Raw genomic sequence first — 23,600 nt, forward strand, 5'->3', positions numbered from 1 at the left:
GGCCTCCACCTGAACAAATAATTGAACTGTTACAAAATTTTGATACATAAAAAAGGGAAATTTGACAAAATGGCATAAAAGACCATTATATGCGCTGTTTAATTTAATTATGCATAACTCTTTCAAAATATTCTAATGAAATTATCCCATCGCGTAATGCGAAGGGTATAATTGTCTCGCTAAGGAAAAATTTGTGAAAATTTTATAATAATCGTGCTATTTACGTGACGATCGTGCCCTTCGCGTTACGCGACAAAGTAATTTGACTGGTTTTCTTTTCGCGTGACAATCTGCTCATCGCATAATGCGACATGTTATTTTTGCAATTAAATTTATGGACTGTTACGTCATTTCGTCAAATTTCCCATAAAAAACAATAAGTTTACACCAAAAAAAAAGTCTAAAAAATCTGAACCATTTTTTGTATCCGTCTTCCCTCACAACGATACAGTAGAGAGAGAAAAAGATGAAGCAAGGACTCATCCATGGTGCAGCAGCACTTGCAGCTCTGTCAATCTTTGTAGCTTTCAATTTTAACCATTTACTCGCTCCACCCATCATCCCTCAATCTCAAAATTTCCTTCACAAAGCAGAGATTAATCATCTCATCGGAGCTTTCGGGCCTGAGAGCCTCGCTTTTGACGCCAACGGCGACGGTCCTTACACCGGAGTTGCAGACGGAAGAATCCTCAAATGGGTCGGAGCCGAACGTCGTTGGATTGACTTTGCTGTCACATCTTCTCACAGGTAATTAATTGTAGATATGAGTGAGTGCTTTAGGGTTTGTTTATTGATGAACTTTTCTGATGTAGGGAGAATTGCACCCGTCCATTTGCACTGGATATGGAACACATCTGTGGCAGACCATTGGGTTTGCGATTTGATCGGAAAACTGGCGATTTATACATAGCAGATGCTTATCTCGGCCTTCATGTTGTTGGATCAAATGGAGGTCTTGCATCCAAGCTGGTTACTGAATTTGAAGGAAATCCCCTTGTTTTCACCAATTATATAGACATTGATGAAGATGAGAATGTTCTTTACTTCTCTGATTCAAGCACAATCTTCCAAAGGAGGTAATCAATCAAGTATTCTTTTCAAACATGTTTTCAGCTTGATATTTAACAGAAAAAATTTACAATTCATGACAAACACAGGCAATTCATGGCATCGGTTCTTAGCGGAGACAGAACAGGGAGATTGATGAAATACGACAGATCAACTAAGGAAGTAACTGTTTTACTCAAAGGGCTTGCATTTGCCAATGGGGTGGCGTTGAGCAAAGACAGATCATTTGTTCTGATAGCTGAAACTAGTACATGTAGAATCCATCGTTTATGGCTGAAAGGTTCGAAAACAGGGCAATCTGAATTATTTTCAGAGCTGCCTGGATTTCCAGATAACATAAGGAGGAACTCGGAAGGGGAATTCTGGGTGGCTCTTCATTCGAAGAAAGGGCCAATTTCGCACACAATTGTTGCGAATCCGTGGATAGGGAAGATAGTTTTGAGGCTTCCCATAAATTTCAAACAACTGCATTACTTATTGGTGGGAGGGAAACCCCATGCAACAGTTATAAAGCTGAATGAGAATGGAGAGATTGTGAAGGTGTTGGAAGATTGCGAAGGAAAGAGTTTGAAGTTTATAAGCGAAGCAGAGGAGAAAGATGGGAAGTTGTGGCTCGGATCAGTGTTGACACCTTCTATCGGTGTTTATAGCTTGTAATAATTTCTTTTTCGGTTAGGTTTAAATTTCGAACTAACTTGAATAACTAGTCTTGTATTTAGTCAATTGTAAGTAGGGTTTTTGTCCTTCAAATAATCTCAACCAACACTGGATCTACAATTTCTGTATTCCATTTCTCGTGCTAGCCTATAATTTCTCGATTTTGTGTGCTTTTTCTTGATAACAAATGAGATGTTACAATTGCCGAGATGTTACAATTGCCACGATTCTTCTTTAGGAAGAAGTTAGACAGATTTCTCTATTGAAGTTGATCGGACCTCCAAGAAAAGGGTTACAATTTTATTAAACATGATGTTTACTTTTTTCTAATGGATATTAACTGGGTAAAATGTCTTTAATGGATTGAAAGGGGTTTAAGGGTTTGTTAAACAGCTAAGAATTTGCATTTTAATAAGATTGTTATTAGTGATAATCGAACTTAATGTAAAAATTTTGTTAATTGAATTTATTGTAATAACTAATGACTTTGTTTGAAAAAACTTAAAATGATAAAAAAAACATATCAAACAGATGTGTTTTTGTAGAACTAGTTAAAACGTGTTCAACTTAGTGAAAAAATTGATATGCAGGACAAAATGTGAATGGGATTCAAAATGTGTAAAAGATAACAAAAATAAGTTTAAAAAGTCGAGATAAAAAAGAACAAAATAAATTTTCTTCTTTTTAAAAAATAAGTATGAACAAAATAAAATTTCTAAACATTATAGTTTTTTTTATTTTATTTGATCAGTTATAATTAATTTTCAATTGAAATTTAAAATCCAAAACCAATTCCAATTCAACCCTTTGCCAGTTAAGATATTCCTGCAAGTAACGTCCACTATTTTGCATTGATTTCTTCACTTTGTTGTCATTTTAAGTAACTAACTAAAAGATAGAACCATTAACCATTAAGCCTATTTAACAAAGTTGTTAGACTGTAATTTGTAACGCTTTTAATTTTGTGTCGTCTTATGGAAAGATAAAAATCATTTGGAAATAACTTGTGGTATCAAATTTTTATCAAATATGTTAATATTAAATTATTATTTTAAAAAATGACTGACAATTTCATGTATGCATGCAAACCAAAATACATTGGTCTTCCAAACCACCTGCTGCTTTTTTATTTCTTTTCTATTTGAAAGGAAACAACTTTTTAAGATAGCAGATAAGTTAGTAACTTAGAGATTATGTCCTGAATTGGTTAGTTTATTATAATTGCAATCCTCATTTTTATGAAGAAATTCACAAAATATATTTCTTAATGTTTATGTAAGAAGGTGTTACGGGCTGCTCATCAAAAACCTCGGTCCTAAAATATTTTATGCACCCGTCTCTCGGCCCAAGTGTCCATATGGGTCAGTTTATGTTTTTATGGAATAATTCTGTTTTGTTTACTTTCTCTCTTATTTCTCTTGAACTGAATTCTGTTATTTTGAAAGTTTGTTGTAACCGAATACTCTTGGGTAAACCAGCCTCTTTAAATGGTGATGCCCACCCCACTTTTTGGGGCTATGAATTGAATATTTTGGAACTTGGTGCTCTAAATTATCTCTCGGCCCTCCTCCCCCTTCTTGGACCGCTAGGTGTAATCTAGTGGTATTTATCTCCTCCCCTTCGACTCTTCTCTCCCTAACCTCGAATTCTCCTCTCATTCTATATCTGTTGCGCTTGAGTGTTGAATTCCACCATCGGCCCCGATCATCAAGAACCCGTTTCTTGAATTAAAGAACTTGAAAGACTCGGTCATAATTTAAAGTCTAACATCTTGGTATCAGAGCTGGTCGATTCTCAACATGGTAGAAACTCGCCAGCAATCAGAAATGGATGCACTCAAGACCCTCATTGAAAACCTGTCCCAACAAACAGCTGCGATGCAAGCTGCCATAGACCGAAGATTTGATGCGGCTGAAGAAAGAATGACAGCCTTTGAGAGCGGGGCATCTGGAAATGTGCAAGAACCCCGCCACAGACCCTATGAAGATAATTTTTGCCACGGTTACTCCCCATTTAGGCCCCCGCACCCTGGCCAGAATCGCGACCAACACTATGCTCCTCCTACTCGGCTAACCAAGGTCGATTTTCCTCGGTTTGATGGGTCGGATGTCGAGGGCTGGCTAATTTCTGCCGAGCAATTTTTCAGAGTGGACAAAACTAAGGATGCCACTAAATTAGAAATCGCCCCCATTCATTTTTCTGGAGAAGCAAGAATGTGGTACGGGTCATATCTTCAAAACCGAAATCATATGGAAGCCTTATCTTGGGACGTGTTCAAAAGAGACCTTATGACTCAATTCGGGCCCTCTATACATGACACACCAATGAGACAACTGATGAATTTAAAACAGGTTGGGTTGGTTCAAGAATATAATCTGCGATACATGTCGATCTCTCAAAAACTCTACAGCATGCTAATGGAGTACGTCATAGATTGCTATTTGTCCGGTCTAAGAGAGGAAATTGCAAACTGCATCAGGCTGCGATTCCCAGATTCTTTAAATGAAGTCATGGTCATGGCTAAAGTCCAAGAAGCAATATATCGGTCCTTAATGAGCAGTGGTAACTTGTACAGCGCTGAAGCATCGTTGCTGCCCACGCCATCCAATATCAACACAGCCGGGCCGAGCACCAATACTGACTTCAAGAATTCATCATATGGGTCCTCTTCAAATGCAAACCAGGGCCATGTTAAGCAATTAGACCCAACATCAATGGATGAAAAGCGAAAGAAGGAGAAACCCCATGCAACGGTTATAAAGCTGAATGAGAATGGAGAAATTGTGAAGGTGTTGGAAGATTGTGAAGGAAAAAGTTTGAAGTTTATAAGCGAAGCAGAGGAGAAAGATGGGAAGTTGTGGCTCGAATCAGTGTTGACACCTTCTATCGGTGTTTATAGCTTGTAATAATTTTTTTTCGGTTAGGTTTAAATTTCGAACTAACTTGAATAACTAGTCTTGTGTTTTGTCAATTGTAAGTAGGGTTTTTGTCCTTCAAATAATCTCAACCAGCACTGGATCTATAGTTGCTGTATTCCATTTCTCGTGCTAGCTATAATTTCTGATTTTGTGTGCTTTTTCTTGATAACAAATGAGATGTTACAATTGCCATATATAGAGACGATTCTTCTTTAGGAAGAAGTTAGACAGATTTCTCTATTGAAGTTGATCGGACCTCCAAGGAAAGGGTTACAATTTTATTAAACATGATGTTACTCTTTTTCTAATGGATATTAACTAGGTAAAATGTCTTTAATGGATTGAAAGGGGTATAAGGGTTTGTTAATAAGAGTATTATTAGTGATAATCAAACTTAATATAAATTTTTTGTTATTATAATAGCTAATGAGTTTGTTTGAAAAAACTTAAAATGATAAAAAGCATATCAAATAGATTATACCTTCTAATTTAAATTATTATTTTATATTTTATTTATATATATTAATACCTTTAAAGTCTCTTTATCAAAAATAATCATTACTTCCTCAAAATCATCCATCATTCAATCTTTTTCGATCTCAGTTGTTTAAGTGAAAAAAATGATACGCAGGACAAAATGTGAATGAGATTCAAAATGTCTAAAAGATAAAAAAAAAAAAAAAATAGGTTAAAAAAATCAAGATAAAAAAGAACAAAATAAATTTTCTTCTTTTTAAAAAATATGTGTGAACAAATTAAATTTTCTAAAAGTTGAGTTTTTTTTTATTTGACCGGTTATAATTAATTTTCAATTGAAATTTAAAATTCATTACCGATACTAATACCAATTTAAATTTCAATTTAACCATTTACCAACTAGAGATATTCTTGCAATTACGTACGCATTTTGCATTGATTTCTTCAATTTGTTGTCATTTTAAGTAACTAACTAAAAAATGAACCATTAATCCTATTTAACACAGTTGTTAGATTGTAATTTGTAACGCTTTTAATTTTGTGTCGTTTTGTGGAAAGATAAAAATTATTTGAGTGGACAAAATTTTGAAAACATCTTGTGGTATAATTTTTTTTTTATCAAATATGTTAATATTTATGAAATTATTATTGAACAATTTTCTGTATGCATGCAAACCAAAATACTATTGTCTTCAAAGCCACATTGCTATACGGGAAAAATCATAGAAAGTAGAATGAGCTCCTCTTGCGTATCAGCAAGTATATGAGCATTCCGGACACGAACTGTCTTCTATGTACAGAAAATGAAGAAACCATAGATCACATATTCGGGAGCTGTTGTATTGCTTCAAAGCATTAGGATAGATTCTACAAAAGCCTGGAGCTGATCAGTTTCCCGAGCGAATGGAATGAAATCAAAGATGCAGCACTACTCAAAGCCAAGAGAAATATATTTGCAACAAGCGTGTTCAAGTGCGGATTTGGAGCAGTGATGTATAACATTTGACAAGAACGGAATGCAAGGGTATATGGCAGAACCCGCAGGAGCGTTGAAGAGTTATGGAAAGATATTGTATCGGATTGCAGCGCCCTTGTGGGAACGTGGACAAGAATTCCAAGCACGGAACAGAACTGGAATATCTGTAGGAACTGGAATTTACCGTTTTTTAAACTCACTAGAATTGAAAACATTGTAATCAGATAATTCATTTACGTTTTTAGCTTTTTAGCTTTTATTCAGAATGTTACGACTTCAAAATCATTATAGGTCTGTCTAGAATAATCTCTTAAACTCGTGGTTTTTTTCTCATTTTTGAGAATTTTTAATGAAATGACGCTAAGTCGATTTTAAAAAAAAAAGTCACATTGCTTTTTTTTATTTATTTTCTATTTGAAAGGAAATAACTTTTTAAGATAGCAGATAATTTAATAACTTAGAGATTATGTCCAGAATTGCTTAGTTTATTATAATTGCAATCCTCATTTCAATAAAGAAATTCATAAAATATATTTCTTAATGATTTTTAAGAAGGGTCAACTCATGTAAATATATTTTTTTTAAATATTCATTAAATTAATAAATGATAAAGATTGTTTACGCATAACAACAAAAACATTACATAAAAAATTTATAAAATTATAAAATAAAAAAATACAATAATGTTGCCTTATAGATTATCGAACTGGTGAGTTATCAAAAAGAACGATTAACTCTCACCAACTCCACCAATTTTTGAAACGATTATTAGAAAAATTTTATAATAATACTATTATGAATAATACATATCAGACGACTACAATCATTGAAGATTCAATAATTTTTCTTCAATCAAATAGTTCACTAGAAAATAATCGAAATAATAACTCAAATATGTGTTGGGTTTTGTTCTCCTAATTGGAGAGACTCAACTTGATGTGGGCTTTATTTAGGCCCACATTATATAATGTAAAGAAACATTATTTTTCATTTAGATTTTTAGTGGATTTTATAGAACAACAAGGGAGATAGTAGAACAAAAACAAATTCAGGGGTTTGAGGTTAAGAAGATTGTCGTTTGCTAGAGGTTGCACCGTTTGATCAACTTAAAACGTTGACACCTTGTTGGTTATTTATGGGTCTATGTTTTGAACATTGAAGATATGTATTCTGAGTCTTATAAGTCACTCTAACAGAAAACTAGAATTGCAGAATTGGTATAGGTGATTGCATGGACAGATTCAGAAATTTGTATTGGGGTGGGCTTAAATTTTGTGTAATAAATTATATATCAAATAAGACATTATATCATAATATTTAAATAAGTTGAACTATATCCGAATTTTAAAACATAAAATTCATTAATAATAAAATATAAATTAACATCATTGCCTAAATTTCGTTTAATATAGTGTTAAATAGTAAAAAAAATTATTTTCTATTTATTGCGAAATTCTATTCATTACTAAAAATGTTTTCTCGTAATGGTAACAATTGTAATGTTAAAACTAAGTAAATATTTTAGGGAAAATTACATGGACGGCCTTCTAATTACTCTGATCGCTTACTTTCAGCCCTCAAATTTTTTTTGAAACAAATCGCCCCTTCAACTTTTAAAAAGTCACCAATAACCCTTCCGTCAACTTTTTAGTTAAACATAACGGTTTAAATTTAAAATATTAGAGGGGAGAATTAGAATTAGAGAGGAGAATTAGAACTAATATACATACCTAAGAAGATAGATATTAGGAAGGAGAATTAGATTTTTTTTTTTAAAAAAAAAATGAGATTCTTTTTATTTTGAGAAATAAAAATAAAAATATAAATGTAAATGAAAATAATTAAATAATAAAAAATTAGTAGAATATTTCACTAATTTAAGATTTTCATAAACAAATTATTGCAAATAAACAAGGATTCAAATATTAGAATATTATATATCTATATATACATATATATATATATATATACATAGGGTATACATTTAGAAAGGAGTGAGAAGCATTGAAATGGAGTGAGAATCAAGGATCTCTAATTTATTTTTTTTATATACATATAAAACAAAAATTAAGGAACTAAGGGTGGGCTTAAGCCCACCTCACCTGAGCTCATGGGTACATTTGTCCCTGTAGTGATTCAACTTGCTATTTCTTTTTCTTATTTGTTATTATCAATCTTAATACAATTAATTGTACTTTAATTTGATTATATTTAGAGTGAACTCTTACTTGTAACATGCTGATGATAATGGATTGTTAAGTTACCTATAATGGTCCTGTGGTTTTTTTTTACTCTGGATTTGTAGAGATTTTTCACGCTAAATTTGTCTTACACTTACACTGTCGCCTAAATTTAATTCTATTTTTCTCATTTTTTATACTCAATTATTTAGGAAAATGTTATGTTTTGAATATTACATTTTCCCATCAATACGTAGGTATGTCATATATTTTTCTCAATTCAAAATTCCTAACAACTACTTAAGAATTCGGTAGGGCTTGGTAGGTGGTTTTTGTACTCATTGATTTGATTCTCGGATACTCAGGAATCATCCAATTCTCTCTAAATTGAGAGGAATAATCTCATTCCGTAGCGATACACTTTCTCTCCCATTATCTCCACTCCTATTTTCTCTCTTATAATTATAATTATAATATCATATATTTTATAATTATATTATACGTTATTTTATAATTAACATAATAATAAATTTTATTTATTTATAAATAAATAATTTCAATTATTTAAATAATATTAAAGAATTATTTAAAATAAAATTTTAGTAATAATTATAATAACTAATAATAATATACTTAATTTTATATAATTAATTTTAAATATTATATATTAATAATAAAATTAAAATAAATTAATTAAAATATAAAAATAAAATAACAATTTTATATAAAAAATATTAAAAAATTAAATATAAAATATTTTAATAAAAAATATTATTAAAAAAATTATACCATGTTATAATACATTATTAAATAAAATATTATATTTAATTTAAAGTATATAATATTTGAAAGAATTTATCTTATATTATTTATATTTAATAGATAAATATTTATTTATAATTAGTAAAAAATTAAAATATTCAACATTTTTTTTATTATAAGTATTTTTATTTTGAAAAAATATAATTGATATAATTAATATAAAAAATATTAAATATTTATATTTTATTAAATTATGTCACTTAAATATTTTATATATTTTAAATTATAAAAATAATAATATTATATATTTTTAATTTAATAAAATAAAATAAAATTAAAATTAATCATAATTTTAATAATAAAATTATATTTATAACTTTTCTATTATAAATCCAAACGTTATCAATGGTAATGGGAATAATTAAAACTCTTAACCAAACACTACACTTCTATCAATTATATCCATTCTCATTCCACACATCTATCAATCTCAATTCTATTATCATTCCTTTATTTGAACCAATCACTCTCTTAGTCACTCCTTGATAATAATAAATAAATGACTCCGTCCAATTTCATTTCCTTGTGAATATAAAAAATTAATAATGATAGAGAACTCGAATTAGGGCCGCAAAAGTCCGCAAAAAATATTCCATTTAAATACTGAATATTCTCTCTTCTTACTAATTAATTTCCCTTTCTACCTCTACCAATTAATTTATCTCTATTATTAATTATTTTCTCCCTCCAATTGGTAACTAATTATTAATAAATTATTTTTTTCACTTATTTTTTGATATTTATTATCTCTCATTTAACTATTTAACTGATAAAATAACTTAACACTTTACAACCATCTCTCACATTAAATATTTTAATAATATGTTTAAATAAAATGTTATATTTATTAATTAGTTTCTTTTTTTTACTAAACGCTAAACCTTAAACCCTAAATTCTAAACCCTAAATTTTAATTAATATTTCTCCTACCGTTAGTTTAGTTGAATAATAAATTTATTTTATTTTATTTTTTTAATATTTTGTTATGACTTTTCAATTACTTTGGTTTATCAAATATTTTTTTTATTCTTGATGCCCTCTTCTTTCTTTTTATTTTTCTTGTTATTTTTTTCTGTTGATTTATTAATATATATTTTTTTTAATTTTTATTACTTATAAATGTTTATCTAATATTTTTATTCTCTATTTCTATCGTATTCTAATATTTTAATAAACATAGATTATTATTAACATATGAATAGTGTTACTTTTTTTAATTGATGATGGTAAGTTGTTGGTGGTCAAATATTGTAAAATGATAAAATTCATCCTAATTTTGTGTTGATTATTTTTGTAATTTTATTATATCACATTAATTTTTATTAAAAAAATATTATTATGATATTTCAATAGGATATTATTTTTAATTTTTGAGTTACATGTAAAAATTTGTTTTTAATTTTTAAGTTGATTTTATTGGAAAGAAATATGAGTAATAGAAAAGAAAAAAATACAAAATATAATTTATTGACCAGAGAATAAATTAATTAATGTTAAAGAAAAAGAAAAAGAAAATAATAATATGGAAATAGAGAAATTAATTAATAAAGAAAAATAATTTAATTAAATAGAAATGAGAGAATTAAATTAATTAATTAATTAGTTAGAGAGAAAAATTAATTAATATGTAAAAGTAAAAAGAAAAATTAATTAATAGGTGGAAAAAAAATATTATGTATTTATAAAAAATATTATATTTTTGTGGTTCCTATCTACTCTAAAATATATATAATTTGATTGCCAAAATATTATTTTTAATGAATCAAATTCATTATCATCAACCACTTGTAATGACAATCTTCTTAGAGCAAGAGTCATTGCCATTTGCCTTTACTTCTCAAAAGGCTTCACACTCATAATTTTTTTTATATCACTGATAAAAAATGACTTTTATCGACAGAAATTACCGAAAGTTTTATAAAATTCTCCTAATTGATCCCGAAAGAAACAAATATTTCGTTATTAAAAATAGATTCCGAGAAGTGTGTAAAACTTTCGGTTTTACTAATTAGTACCGAAAGTTATGCACATAACTCTCGATTTTGACATTCCCAAAAAATGAAAAAAATTCTAAGTGTTGGGAGTTGGTTAATTGAGAAAGTTATTCCAAAAACTTTCAGTTTTACCTTTGCTGAAATGTTTAAATACGAAGGTTTTCCATTAAACCGTCAGAATTGACTCATCCCAAAATATTAAAAAAATATTCTAAGTTAGAGAATGATTAATTGCGAAGGTTATTTAAAGAACTTTCGTTTTTACCTTTTCCTGAAATTGTTAATTACGAAGGTTTATCCTATAAACCTTCGGTTTTGACTCATCCAAAAAAAGACAAAAAAAATAAATCCCGTGATTCTTATTACCGAAGGTTTATTGGAAAACCTTCGGTTTTAAGGTGGGTCAAAACCGAAAGTAATATTAAAACCTTCGGTAAATACCTTTATAAATACAAACTCTAACCCTTCTCTTTTTCATTCGCCTCTCTCCTTTCTCTCTCTCTCCCGCGCAGCCGCCTCCGACGCTCCTCTTCTTCTTCTCCGTTCCAGGTTAGTTTTTTATTTCTTTTTTTTGTTCTTCTTTGCCGTAATTTATTTGTTTTTTTTTTGTTTTTGTTAATTATTAGATTTAGATTTGTTATCATTTAGTTTATATTATCTAGATTTATGCTAGTTTAGATTATTTGTTTGGTAGTTTGATTTAGATTTGTTATTGTTTAGATTAGATTTAGGTTAGTTTGTTAAATATATATGATTTTGTTAGATTTTGTTAAATGAATGATATATTTTGGTTATTGTGTTTGATATATATATATATATATATATATATATATATATATATATATATATATATATATATATATATATAATGCATTTAGGATGAGTGAGTCATGGATGAGTATTCGACGTACACCAAAGAAACTGTCCCGGTCATAGCAGAATTTGCTAGCAGCATCAAAAACTGCGGCACGTGAGGAAGATGTGAGAAAAATGACGCTGGAAATGGAGGAAATTCGATTAAGGGATGCAGAAAGAGGCTAATTGCTTACTGAAATTAAAGCAGACAGTGCTGAAATGGCGCAAAAATTGGAGAATCTCGAACAACAAATTGAATTGTTGAAGAGGCAGAATCAACCACCCCCTCCTCCCCCCACATCTACTAATTTCTAGATTATATTGTTTGATTAATTATGTATTATCTTTTCCGTATGAATGATGACATTTTGGTGTGTTTTGCTTTCATAATTATGAATTATTTTATCTTTTGGTTTTAGTTTATTAATGTTGTTTAGGTTTCTTTTCCTTTATTTATTAGATTGCCTTTATTTGATAAAATTATAGAACATGGTATATTTTTAACAAAAAATAAATAAGGATAATTTTGAAGTTTTTTAAATAAACCTTCGATTTTGACATTTGTTTAAAAAAATCCGAAGGGTCAAAACCGAAGGTTTTCAAATAAACCTTCGATTTTGACCCTTGTTTAAAAAATATAAAACAATTCTAAGTGTTGGTAAGGGTCGAAACCGAAGGTTTTCAAATAAACCTTCGGTTTTGACCCTTGTTTAAAAAAACAGAAAACAATTCTAAGTGTTAGTAAGGGTCAAAACCGAAGGTTTATTTGAAAACCTTCGGTTTTGACCATTGTTTAAAAAAAAACAGAAAACAATTATAAGTGTTGGTAAGGGTCAAAACCGAAGGTTTTCAAATAAACCTTCGGTTTTGACCCTTGTTTAAAAAAAACAGAAAACAATTTTAAGTGTTGGTAAGGGTCAAAACCGAAGGTTTATTTGAAAACCTTCGGTTTTGACCCTTGTTTAAAAAAAACAGAAAAAATTCTAAGTGTTGGGAAGGGTCAAAACCGAATGTTTATTTGAACACCTTCGGTTTTGTCCCTTGTTTAAAAAAACAGAAAATATTCTAAGTGTTGGGAAGGGTCAAAACCGAAGGTTTTCAAATAAACCTTTGGTTTGTCCCTTGTTTAAAAAAAGTAGAAAATATTCTAAGTATTGGGAAGGGTCAAATCCGAAGGTTTTCAAATAAACCTTCGGTTTTACCCCTTGTTTAAAAAAAGTAGAAAATATTCTAAGTGTTGGGAAGGGTCAAATCCGAAGGTTTTCAAATAAACCTTCGGTTTTGACCCTTGTTTAAAAAACAGAAAAAATTCTAAGTGTTGGGAAGGGTCAAAACCGAAGGTTTATTTGAACACCTTCGGTTTTGTCCCTTGTTTAAAAAAACAGAAAATATTCTAAGTGTTGGGAAGGATCAAAACGAAGGTTTTCAAATAAACCTTCGGTTTTGTCCCTTGTTTAAAAAAAGTAGAAAATATTCTAAGTGTTGGGAAGGGTCAAAACCGAAGGTTTATTTGAAAACCTTCGGTTTTGTTCCTATTTTAAAAAAAGTAGAAAATATTCTAAGTGTTGGGAAGGGTCAAAACCGAAGGTTTATTTACAAACCTTCGGTTTTGTCCCTTGTTTAAAAAAAGTAGAAAATATTCTAAGTGTTGGGAAGGGTCAAAACCGATGATTTATTTGAAAACCTTCGGTGTTGAACCTTCCCAAAAAACATTCTGTTTAAGGTCAGGACCGAGGGTTTTATGTATAACTTTCGGAAATAATAATCAAAACTGAAAGTTATATGTACAACTGTCGGTTATACCATTTTATAATTTGTAAAATTCTTAGGTTTTTTACTTTTCAATCTATACTCCTAACCAAGGTTGCAGTAATCGGTAATCAGACATTAATCGACACACACAGCTTAATGATTAATTGGATTAATCGGGATTAATCGAAATTAATTGAATTAATCGTTTTTAGCCTAAACTCATTATTTTTTAAGAATAATACTAAATTAGTAAATTTCATTCATAAAAACACACCCAAATTCATACAGAGTCACGTAGGATACTAAAATTATCGTCCAAAAGCATATAAAGTTATAAACTAAAGTCTAAAAAGTCTAAAACACTTCCACAAACACATCAATCTTCATCCCATCTACACTCAGCATCATTATTTTCATCAATGTCTTCTAGTTCCGATACAAATTCTTCTTCTTCGCAAGGTTCTCTCAATTGGACAACGTCACCAACCTCCATATGTGTCGCTCCGTCACAAATAAGAAAGCAAAACTGTTTCAGGAACTTTCAGATGCAACAAAGCAAAATTCAACCATGAAAATGGAAGAGGCTAAGTTGCTAGAGTAGAATTCTACTACAGGTTTACCGTTTACCAGTTGATGCCTTTGAGGAAAATATTCAGGTAACCCATTATCTAAATCTGCTCGACTCCCTCGGAAAACAAAACTCACCTGCGATTGATCTCGGTTGCCAGTTGATGCCTTTGAAGCAGAACCCACTTGATTCAGGTTTACCAGTTGATGCCTTTGAAGCAGATCCCTCACCTGCGATTGATCTCGGTTGCAAGTGGAAATTGATGCGGCGGAGATGAATCTGTCCGATTAGATCAGCTGGATAAGATGGTGGCGGCGAGGCGGAGAAATGGCTGAGCCGAGAGAATGAAGGTGACGGTTAGTGGATTCCTCTCAGTCGGCGAGTCGCAGACGCTGCGGTGAAATGGTAGAGTAACCTAAAGAGTGGGTTTTCAATAGATTGATGATTTGAAATAAGCCCTTCAAGTAAGAGATTATTTTGAAATAAGCCCTTAAACTATCGGGTCAAACCCAATTTAATCGGGTTGACCGTTGACCAGACCGTTGACCGATTTTTAGAAAAAACGAAACTTTTTTTCCGATTTCCAATTAATCGCGGATTAATCGCGAATTAATCCCGTTTTTTGCATCCTTTCTCCTAACTAATATAATCAAGTGTGTGTTGTTTTTTAAAAATTAAGATTGTGTTTAATGTTAAAATGTTTATGATTTTGTTTGATTACATAAAGAAGTGTATATGTATGTTTGTGTTTGATGATCACATGTGTATAAAGTTTGATCATATGAATTGTGTAATATTTTAAAGTTACCAAATGTGTTAAATTAATGTTGTTCAAGGTCATTAGAAGATTAAAAACAAATTGATTTAACAATTTGTGAAATGGTAATTTCGAAGGTTAATGCTATAACTTTCGGAAATAGCTATAAAAACCAAAAGTTATACCATTAACCTTCGGAATTACCATTTCATAATTTGTAAAATTCATGGGCTTTTTACTTTCCAATCTAGACTCCTAACTAATATAATCAAGTGTGTTGTATTTTAAAAAATTAAGATTGTGTTTAATGTTAAAATGTTTATGATTGTGTGTTATTATATAGAGAAGTGTATATGAATGTTTATGTTTGATTATCCTATCAATGTGTGTAATGTTTGATTATATGGATTGTGTAATATTTTAAGGATATCAAATGTGTTAAATTAATGTTGTTCAAGGTCATTAGATGATTAAAACCAATTAATTTAACAATTTGTGAAATTGTAATTCCGAAGGTTAATGCTATAACTTTCGGAAATAGCTACCAAAACCGAAAGTTATATATAAAACTTTCGGTTTTAGCTAATCAAATAAAATTTTACATATCTCAAAACCGAGAGATTTAGACACATCTCTCGGAATTTAATTGATCAAAACCGAGAGATATGTCAATATCTCTCGAAAATATGAATAATCAAAACTGAGAGTTATATGATTAACTCTCGGAATTGATCAATTGATCAAAACCGAAAGTTAATCATATAACTTTCGGTAATGACCAAATAAATAAATAAAAAAATGCTTTCTTTTCTCTCTCTTCTCTTTCTTTCCCTGTTTTTTCTTTTCATTTCCTTCTGCCTCTCGATTTCTCTCTTCCTCCTTCACCCCCCGAAGACGCTGCCGCCAAGACCTGCAGCCATTTGAAGAACTCTGACTCGCCCTGCCGCTGCCGCCGCTAGGAGACTCGCCCTACCGCGCCCGATTGAAGTTTCGCCGCCGCCGATGCTTGGAGACTCGCCCGATTGAAGTTCCGCTGTGTCCGATTGAAGACTGCCGCCGATTGAAGACTGTCGCCGCCTCCTGCTGCCGCCATACAACCACCTCTTGCTGCCGCCCTACAGCCGCCTCCTGCTGCCGCAACCTACAAATGTTAGTTTTTTTTATTTTAGATTATTTTGTTTGATTTTAGGTTATTTGTTTGATTTTAGTTTGATTGATGATTTTGTAGTTTGATTTTAGGTTATTCGTTTGATTTTAGGTTATATTAGTTTGATTTTAGTTTGATTGATGATTTTGTAGTTTGATTTTAGGTTATTTGTTTGATTTTAGGTTATATTAGTTTGATTTTAGATTGATTGATGATTTTGTAATTTGATTTTAGGTTTTATCATGTTATATTAGTTTGATTTTAGGTTATATCATGTTATATTAGTTTGATTGATCATTTTGTAGTTTGATTTTAGGTTATATTGGGTTTGGTTGTATGGTTTGGTTAGATAATGTTAGATTAGGTTGAAACTATGTTTGATTTTGGTTAGTTTAGGTTTTTTAATTTGATATATGTATGATTTGGATTTTAATTTGGTTATTTGGATTGATTTAAGTTAGATTAAGTTGGAAATATGTTTGATTTTGGTTTGATTAGGTTGGAATTAAGTTTGACATATGTATGATTTTGATTGATATTATTTTTGGATATATGATGAAAATTTTGATTGATTTAGGTTAGATTATGTTTGATTTTGGTTAAATTAGGTTGGAATTAAGTTTGATTAATAGGTATATGTGTTTATGTTGATTTTGTTGGATTTGGTTTTTTCATAAATAGTTTATTGTTTGATTGTGGTTTGTTTTTGGTTTGATTGGGGTTTGTTTTTTTGTTAGATTTGATGAATATGTTTGAAGTGTTGGTTAGATTAAGTTATATGTTATATATTAGGTTGTTTTGATATTCCATAAATGATCCATATTTGGTTATATTGAGTTTGATTATATGTATTGTTATTAGGTTTGAATTATGATCTTCATCCACCTTCGCCTGAAGACCTAGATCGGCACCGACCCTCCGTCTATTGAAGATCGCCAAGCTTCCCCCACCTTCAGCCGCCTCCTCAACCGTCGCCGCGCCTCTCCACCGTCGTCGCCACAACTGCTAAATAAGGTCCGTTTTTAAGGTTTTTAATAATATTAGAATTATATTATTATGTTGTTAGGATTATACTGGATTTTAATTATGAATTGAATTATGTTGAATTAGATTTGAGTACGTTAGATTTTGTTTAAGTATTAATGAATTAGATTTTAGGTTAGAATTGAATTGTTTGGATTAGATATGATTTTAGGTATGATGAGATGACATAAGGAAGGAAGAGTTGATAGTGATACGTTGAGACATCCCGCTAATTCCTTAATTTGGAAAACGTTTGATGAAAATTATAAAGATTTTGTGTCAGAATCTCGAAACGTAAGACTGGGTTTATCAAGCGATGGGTTTCAACCATTTGCGAATGGGAAAAAGTCATATAGTGTTTGGCCGGTTATTCTCGTTCCTTATAATGTGTCACCCACTACTTGCATGGATTCTAGCAATTTTATTTTATTTATGTTAATTCCGAGTCCAAAGAGTCCGAGAGATGCAATTGACATATTTCTTCAACCATTGATCGACGAGTTGACTGAACTGTGGCAAACTGGTGTGAGAACGTTTGATGCACACACTTCGCAATACTTTAACATGTGAGCGGCGTTGTTGTGGACCATTAACGACTTTCCCGCCTACGCAAATTTATCAGGCTGGAGTACGAAAGGTAAATTTGCTTGTCCCTGTTGTAACAACGACACAGTATCTCTTCGATTGGTTCATGGTTCTAAACAATGTTACATGGGTCATAAATGCTTCCTTCCACCAAAGAACAAATACAGAAGGGATAAAGAGTCGTTTGGTGGTCGAACAGATTATAGAGAGCCCCCTAAATTATTAATGGGGCAAGAAAGTTACGAGCAAACACGAGACCTAAAAGACATAATTCTTAGTACGGATCTGAGCAAGAAAACCAAGGTATATCATGAAATGCGGGGAGACAATTGGAACAAACTTAGCATTTTCTTCCGTTTGCCTTATTGTAAATCACTATTATTGAGACATAATTTGGATGTGATGCATATTGAGAAAAATATTTGTGATAGCGTGTTGGGAACAATAATGAATGTGAAAGAGAAGACTAAGGATGCTCCTAAAGCCCGTAAAAACTTACAACTCTAGGCATAAAATAATGGTTACATCCTATAAATGATGAAGGAGTGGTTCATTATCCAGAAACGCATTTCACTTTGACATCCAATAATAAAAAACGTCTTTGTAAATTCTTGAAAGATCTCAAGTTGCCTAATAGTTTTTACTCAAATATTGGGGGTTGTGTAAATTTGGAAGAGAAAAAGATTTCGGGATTAAAGAGTCATTATTGTCACATTTTGTTGAAATATCTTATTCCTTTAGCAACACGTGGATTACTTCCAGATAATGTGTATGATGCGTTAGTAAATTTGTCTCGGTTCTTTCGGTTGTTGTGTTTCAAAGAGTTGATTCAAACGGATCTCGAACAATTGTACATGGATATTACATTGACACTTTGCAAATTTGAAATTATTTTTCTGCCGTCAATCTTCAACATCATGATGCATCTCCCGATTCACTTGTCATTTGAGGCTTTGCTTGGGGGACCTGTTCAGTATCGATGAATGTATCCAATTGAACATTACATGGGTACAATTAAAAGATATTTGCGGAATAATAACCACCCTGAAGCATCTATAAGCGAGAGCTATCTTCTAAATGAGAGTATTAGTTTATGTGTCAGGTATATGGAGGAAGAAGAGCAAGAAAATGCACAAACTGAAATCTCGGGCATTTCAATATTTTCATCGTTGGAAGACCTATCTAACGGAAAAATATACAACTTGGATTATATCGATCGAGTGACAGCTCATTCATACATTTTGAAAAATTGCCCCGAAGCAGAACCTTTTTACATGTAAGATTCTCTGTTGCTGTTATTAACTAGCATTAAAGAGTATGCTATTTAATATTCGATCTATTTGCAGAGATTATATGCAGTATTGCAATAACAACGAGTCTCGTGGAGAAACGTTTGTCGCTCATTTCAAGCATCGAGTGAGTAATTATAAATCATATATATCCTAACTCTTTATATTTATTTTAACGACTATATTTCGGGTATATATATAGGTCGCTCAATTAGCAGAATTTAACAACATATCAAGAGACCTCAAGATCTTAGGAGAAGGTCCAAGTATGTACTCGTCTATGTATGTTTGGTGTAAAGTAAACGGATACAAATTTTGTACAGAAAAACACGACGAAGGTTTGACCACTCAAAATAGTGGGGTGGTTGTTGAAGGGTACAACGGGTCTGAAATTATGTCATACTACAGAGTTTTAACGGATATAATCGAAGTACAATACTTTTCTCACAAACGAGTTGTTTTATTCAAGTGTAAGTGGTTTGATACACACTCGGGGGAACTAGAAGTGAAAGTGGATAAATATGGCTTCGTAAGTATAAATATAAACCAAATTTTGAAAACCCAAAGTCAAGACCCGTATATATTGGCGAGTCAAGCAAAACAAGTATTCTACGCCCCTGATATGTCAGCCCGACCCGGTTGGAAGATTGTGACAAAAATAAAACCGCGGTTTACAAATATATAGTTCAGATTAATTAATTAGGTAGATTTATGTTTTTTACTTTATATTCATTTTTATTACTACTTTATTTTAATTATTCTCTCATTTATTAATGGTATGCATTAAGAATGTCTAAAGGTAGTAAAGAACTTTGGTGGAGTATGAGGAAAACACCCAGCAAACTGTCTAAGTCGTACCAGAACCTCATTGCACAATTAGAAAATTTAAGGCTCCGAGAATCGTCTTCTAGAGATCAACCACCTATTGTTGTGATCCCGGTAGCTATTGCTCCCCCAGTAGACGAGGATGTTGATGCTGCTGAGGCTGAAGAGTTTGTAGAGAGTACGTTTGCTGATATGGGGATGACGATGAGGCTGACGACGAGGGTCACGAGCAGCCTCACGAGGAGGATGACGAGGAGGAGCACGGTTCCACACCCGACCCATCATCAACAGGTAACTTGTTTATAATTAGTTATTGCTTGAATTGAATCACATATCTAATTATGAATTTGATAATTTTGAAGAATCTTCTGCCCGCAAGAGACGGAGGAAGAACAAGAATATTGCGCTATCTAAGAGGCCAACGGGGATAAGGATTCCTCTGACTTTTAGAGATGTAGATGGGAGGCCCGACGGTGCTGACGTGGGAAGAACACGGTGGTCTAGACATGTGGGGTCGGTTGTGCGGGACCCCTCAGCCGTCTCACACCGTCTTCTGAAGTGGAAGACATTAAGTGTTGACCAATTGGATTACATTTGGACTGTTATGACGGTAATAATTATTACTTAATTATACATTAATCATTAAATAATTGTTTATAACATTTGAATGTTTTTATTTTCAGGATCCGTTCGAGATTACTAATGGTTCTATTAATACTTATTAAAAGACCGGATTGGAACACGCCAAGCAGATATGGGATAGATGGCGCTCGGATTTAAACACGGGATATATCCGCGTCCATAAAGGAGACGAGGTGGCGGTACTGGCCAATCCTCCACCAGACTACGATCGAGATGATTGGGAGTTTGTGTGTCGCAACCATTTCTTCACGGAAAAAATTTAAGGTACGGTTTCATAATTCAAATAAAAGTTGATATTAATTATTCTAACTTCATTTTTTATTTAAATTTCAGAAAAGTAGTAGTACAAATATTGTTAACAGGAAGAAGCTCAAATTCCCACATCATACGGGAAGTAGACCGTTTGCTCAAGTTGAAGAAGAGTTGGTAAGTTATTTGTAATAACTTAATAATATAAAGGTTGTTATTAATTATTTAAATTATTTCTTTCAATAGGCGCTTGAAATGGGACGGGCACCATCTGTCATTGAAGTATTCAAGAAGACCCGTACCCCAAAACCGACAAAAGAAAACCCAACCCCCGTCCTGGACGAACAGGTGCAAGAGAAAATTGTAAGTGAATTGAATATGGCTAGTTTTTTATTATAGAAATGATACTTTATTTCAATTTTGCAAGTTGAGATGGAGGAAGTTCTTAGTAACGAACCTGAAATATCTGATTTTGAATTGACGGAGAGGGTGTTCGAACAACAAAAACACGGGGGAGTGTTCGGAATGGGATCAGGCGTCCGACCCACAAGCTTTCGTGAGGATCGTCGAAGTGGAAACAGTTCACAACGAAACAATGAGCGATTGTATGAAGAGAATCAAAGAATGGCACTCAAACTGGAGGATCTAGAGAAGAGGGATGAAGAAAGAATGCGCACAATTAATGAAATGTAAACGAAAAAACAAGAAATTGTGACAAGAATGGAGAGGGAGAAGTTAGAAATGAATGCAAGAATGAAGAGAATTGAATTGTTTATGAGGCAACAACAACAATCACCACCTCCTACCCCCACAAGCTAATTCTAGTACATTTTGATTGATAATAGGTTTTGATTGGTTGTTCCGATTTGAATTTAAAATAGATTGTTCGGATGATTAGTTTAGTTGCGAATTTTGTAATGATAATGATCATTTCATGTATGTGTCATTTCTTTTATTATTGATATATTGGTTTGGCTGAACATGTTTTGGTTGCGAGCAAAATAATTGGCCTATTTTGTACATTTGACAGGGAAAAACCGAAAGTGAATGTAAATCTTTCGGTTTTTCTTCATAGGAAAAACCGAGAGTTATATGAAAATCTTTCGGGTTTTAAATTGAAGAAAACCGAAAGTTCTTTCATAAACCTCTCGGTTTTGTATCAAAGGGAAAAACCGAAAGTTAACCCTTTGGAGTAAAACCGAAAATTAATTAAAAAATTTCGGTTTTTCCATTTCAAGAAAAACCGAGAGTTAATTATAAAACTTTCGGTTTTTCCCTTTGGAGTAAAACCGAAAGTTAATTGTAAAACTTTCGGTTTTACTCCAAAGGGAAAAACCAAAAGTTTTACAATTAACTCTCGGTTTTTCATCTGAGAGAAAAACCGAAAGTTAATTGTAAAACCATCGGTTTTTCACTATGATGAAAAACCGAGAGTTAATTGTAAAACCTTCGGTTTTTCCCTTTGGAGTAAAACCGAAAGTTTTACAATTAACTTTCGGTTTTACTCTCGGATGTCTAAACCGAAAACTCTACGATATCTCTCGGTAAACGCCCAATTGTTTTTAACGAATGAGTCAATACCGAGAGATGGCGAGAGTTACCTAAACTGTCGGTATTGGGTTGATACCGAAGGTTATAGGGTCAAAACCGAGAGTTTTTACTCTCGTTTTTTACCCCTTTTTCACCAGTGTATATATGTTTATAGATATTTAATATTTTGTAAAAAGAGTCACGGTCTTCATTAATTTCCAATATAGAGGAATAATTGATTTTTTTTAAAGCGTTTAAAAGATATAAACAACTAAAACTATTAGGTTAAATAATAAGAATCACAAAAAATTAATAATTTGAGTTATCTTAAGAAAACTGTATTATTATTTGGAGTTTCATGATTTGTTTTAAAATTATTAAAGAGTCTTTTAGTTAAAACTTTTGAGTTGGTGATATAATTATCCAAAATGCTTTAGATATATGAATTATTTGAAGTTTAATTAAATAACACTCTCAATCACAATCAAATCAAAGTGACAAATTCATGTAAACTCAACATTTTATTAAATTCATTCTCACTAATTCTCACTAATTCTAGACTAGAGATAGCAAAGCAAAGGAAATATTGGTGAAACTAGGATACCTTCCATTATGGTACATCACATTAATTATTAATTATATAGCAAAAAAATCATTAATTATAAGTTGTGAGGCCTACATTCCCGGGCCCCTAACCTTGCAAAGTTTTCATGAATAAGCTTAGTATGTAAAAAAATATCTCTATTATATTATTTATAAATTATAATTATAATAATAAATAATATGTCATAATTTACTCATTTTTCACCAATAAGCAAAGGTAAAATTTGAACAAACCTAGGTAAAAAATGGTACATTATCTTGTGATTATTGTTTGTCTTTTATATTTTGAGTGCTATATATGTTTGAAATTTTGAGCTGTTTTATTCCTATCTTGTTTTTTTGTTTATGATTGTGCTATACATATTTATTTAAAAAAAACAATAGATAAGAAACATATTCTCATATTCATCACAATTCATTGAGTTTTTGGAGATTTTAATTCATTATCAATCTTAAATATACTTTCATTTATCCCCTTATAATAAAATAATCAATATCCTACAAAATTTAATGGTTTATTGACAAGTATAAAGAATATGGTTTTAACTGTTAACCTACCAAAATTGTCTTCTTGTTTATATACATTAAAGCAAGAACGTATGCATACAAAGGCTTAGGTTAGGTACATATCTGTTGGAACTCATTATTAGGTGACGAGTGTTTTATTTCAACTCCTCATTGTC

General features: G+C 31.4%; 1 protein-coding gene across 1 annotated transcript; it reads left to right on the forward strand.

The window, feature by feature from the left end:
* The first annotated feature begins 423 nt into the window (after nucleotides 1–423).
* LOC124918553 (protein STRICTOSIDINE SYNTHASE-LIKE 10-like) lies at nucleotides 424–1,842 on the forward strand. Its single transcript, XM_047458657.1, has 3 exons — nucleotides 424–747; nucleotides 813–1,076; nucleotides 1,158–1,842. Exons 1-3 carry the CDS (start codon nucleotides 467–469, stop codon nucleotides 1,723–1,725), a joined length of 1,113 nt encoding a protein of 370 aa, XP_047314613.1. The 5' UTR covers nucleotides 424–466; the 3' UTR covers nucleotides 1,726–1,842.
* The last annotated feature ends 21,758 nt before the right edge of the window (nucleotides 1,843–23,600 follow it).

Source organism: Impatiens glandulifera, unplaced genomic scaffold (genome assembly GCF_907164915.1).
Source record: "Impatiens glandulifera unplaced genomic scaffold, dImpGla2.1, whole genome shotgun sequence".
NCBI classification, from domain to species: Eukaryota; Viridiplantae; Streptophyta; class Magnoliopsida; order Ericales; family Balsaminaceae; genus Impatiens; species Impatiens glandulifera.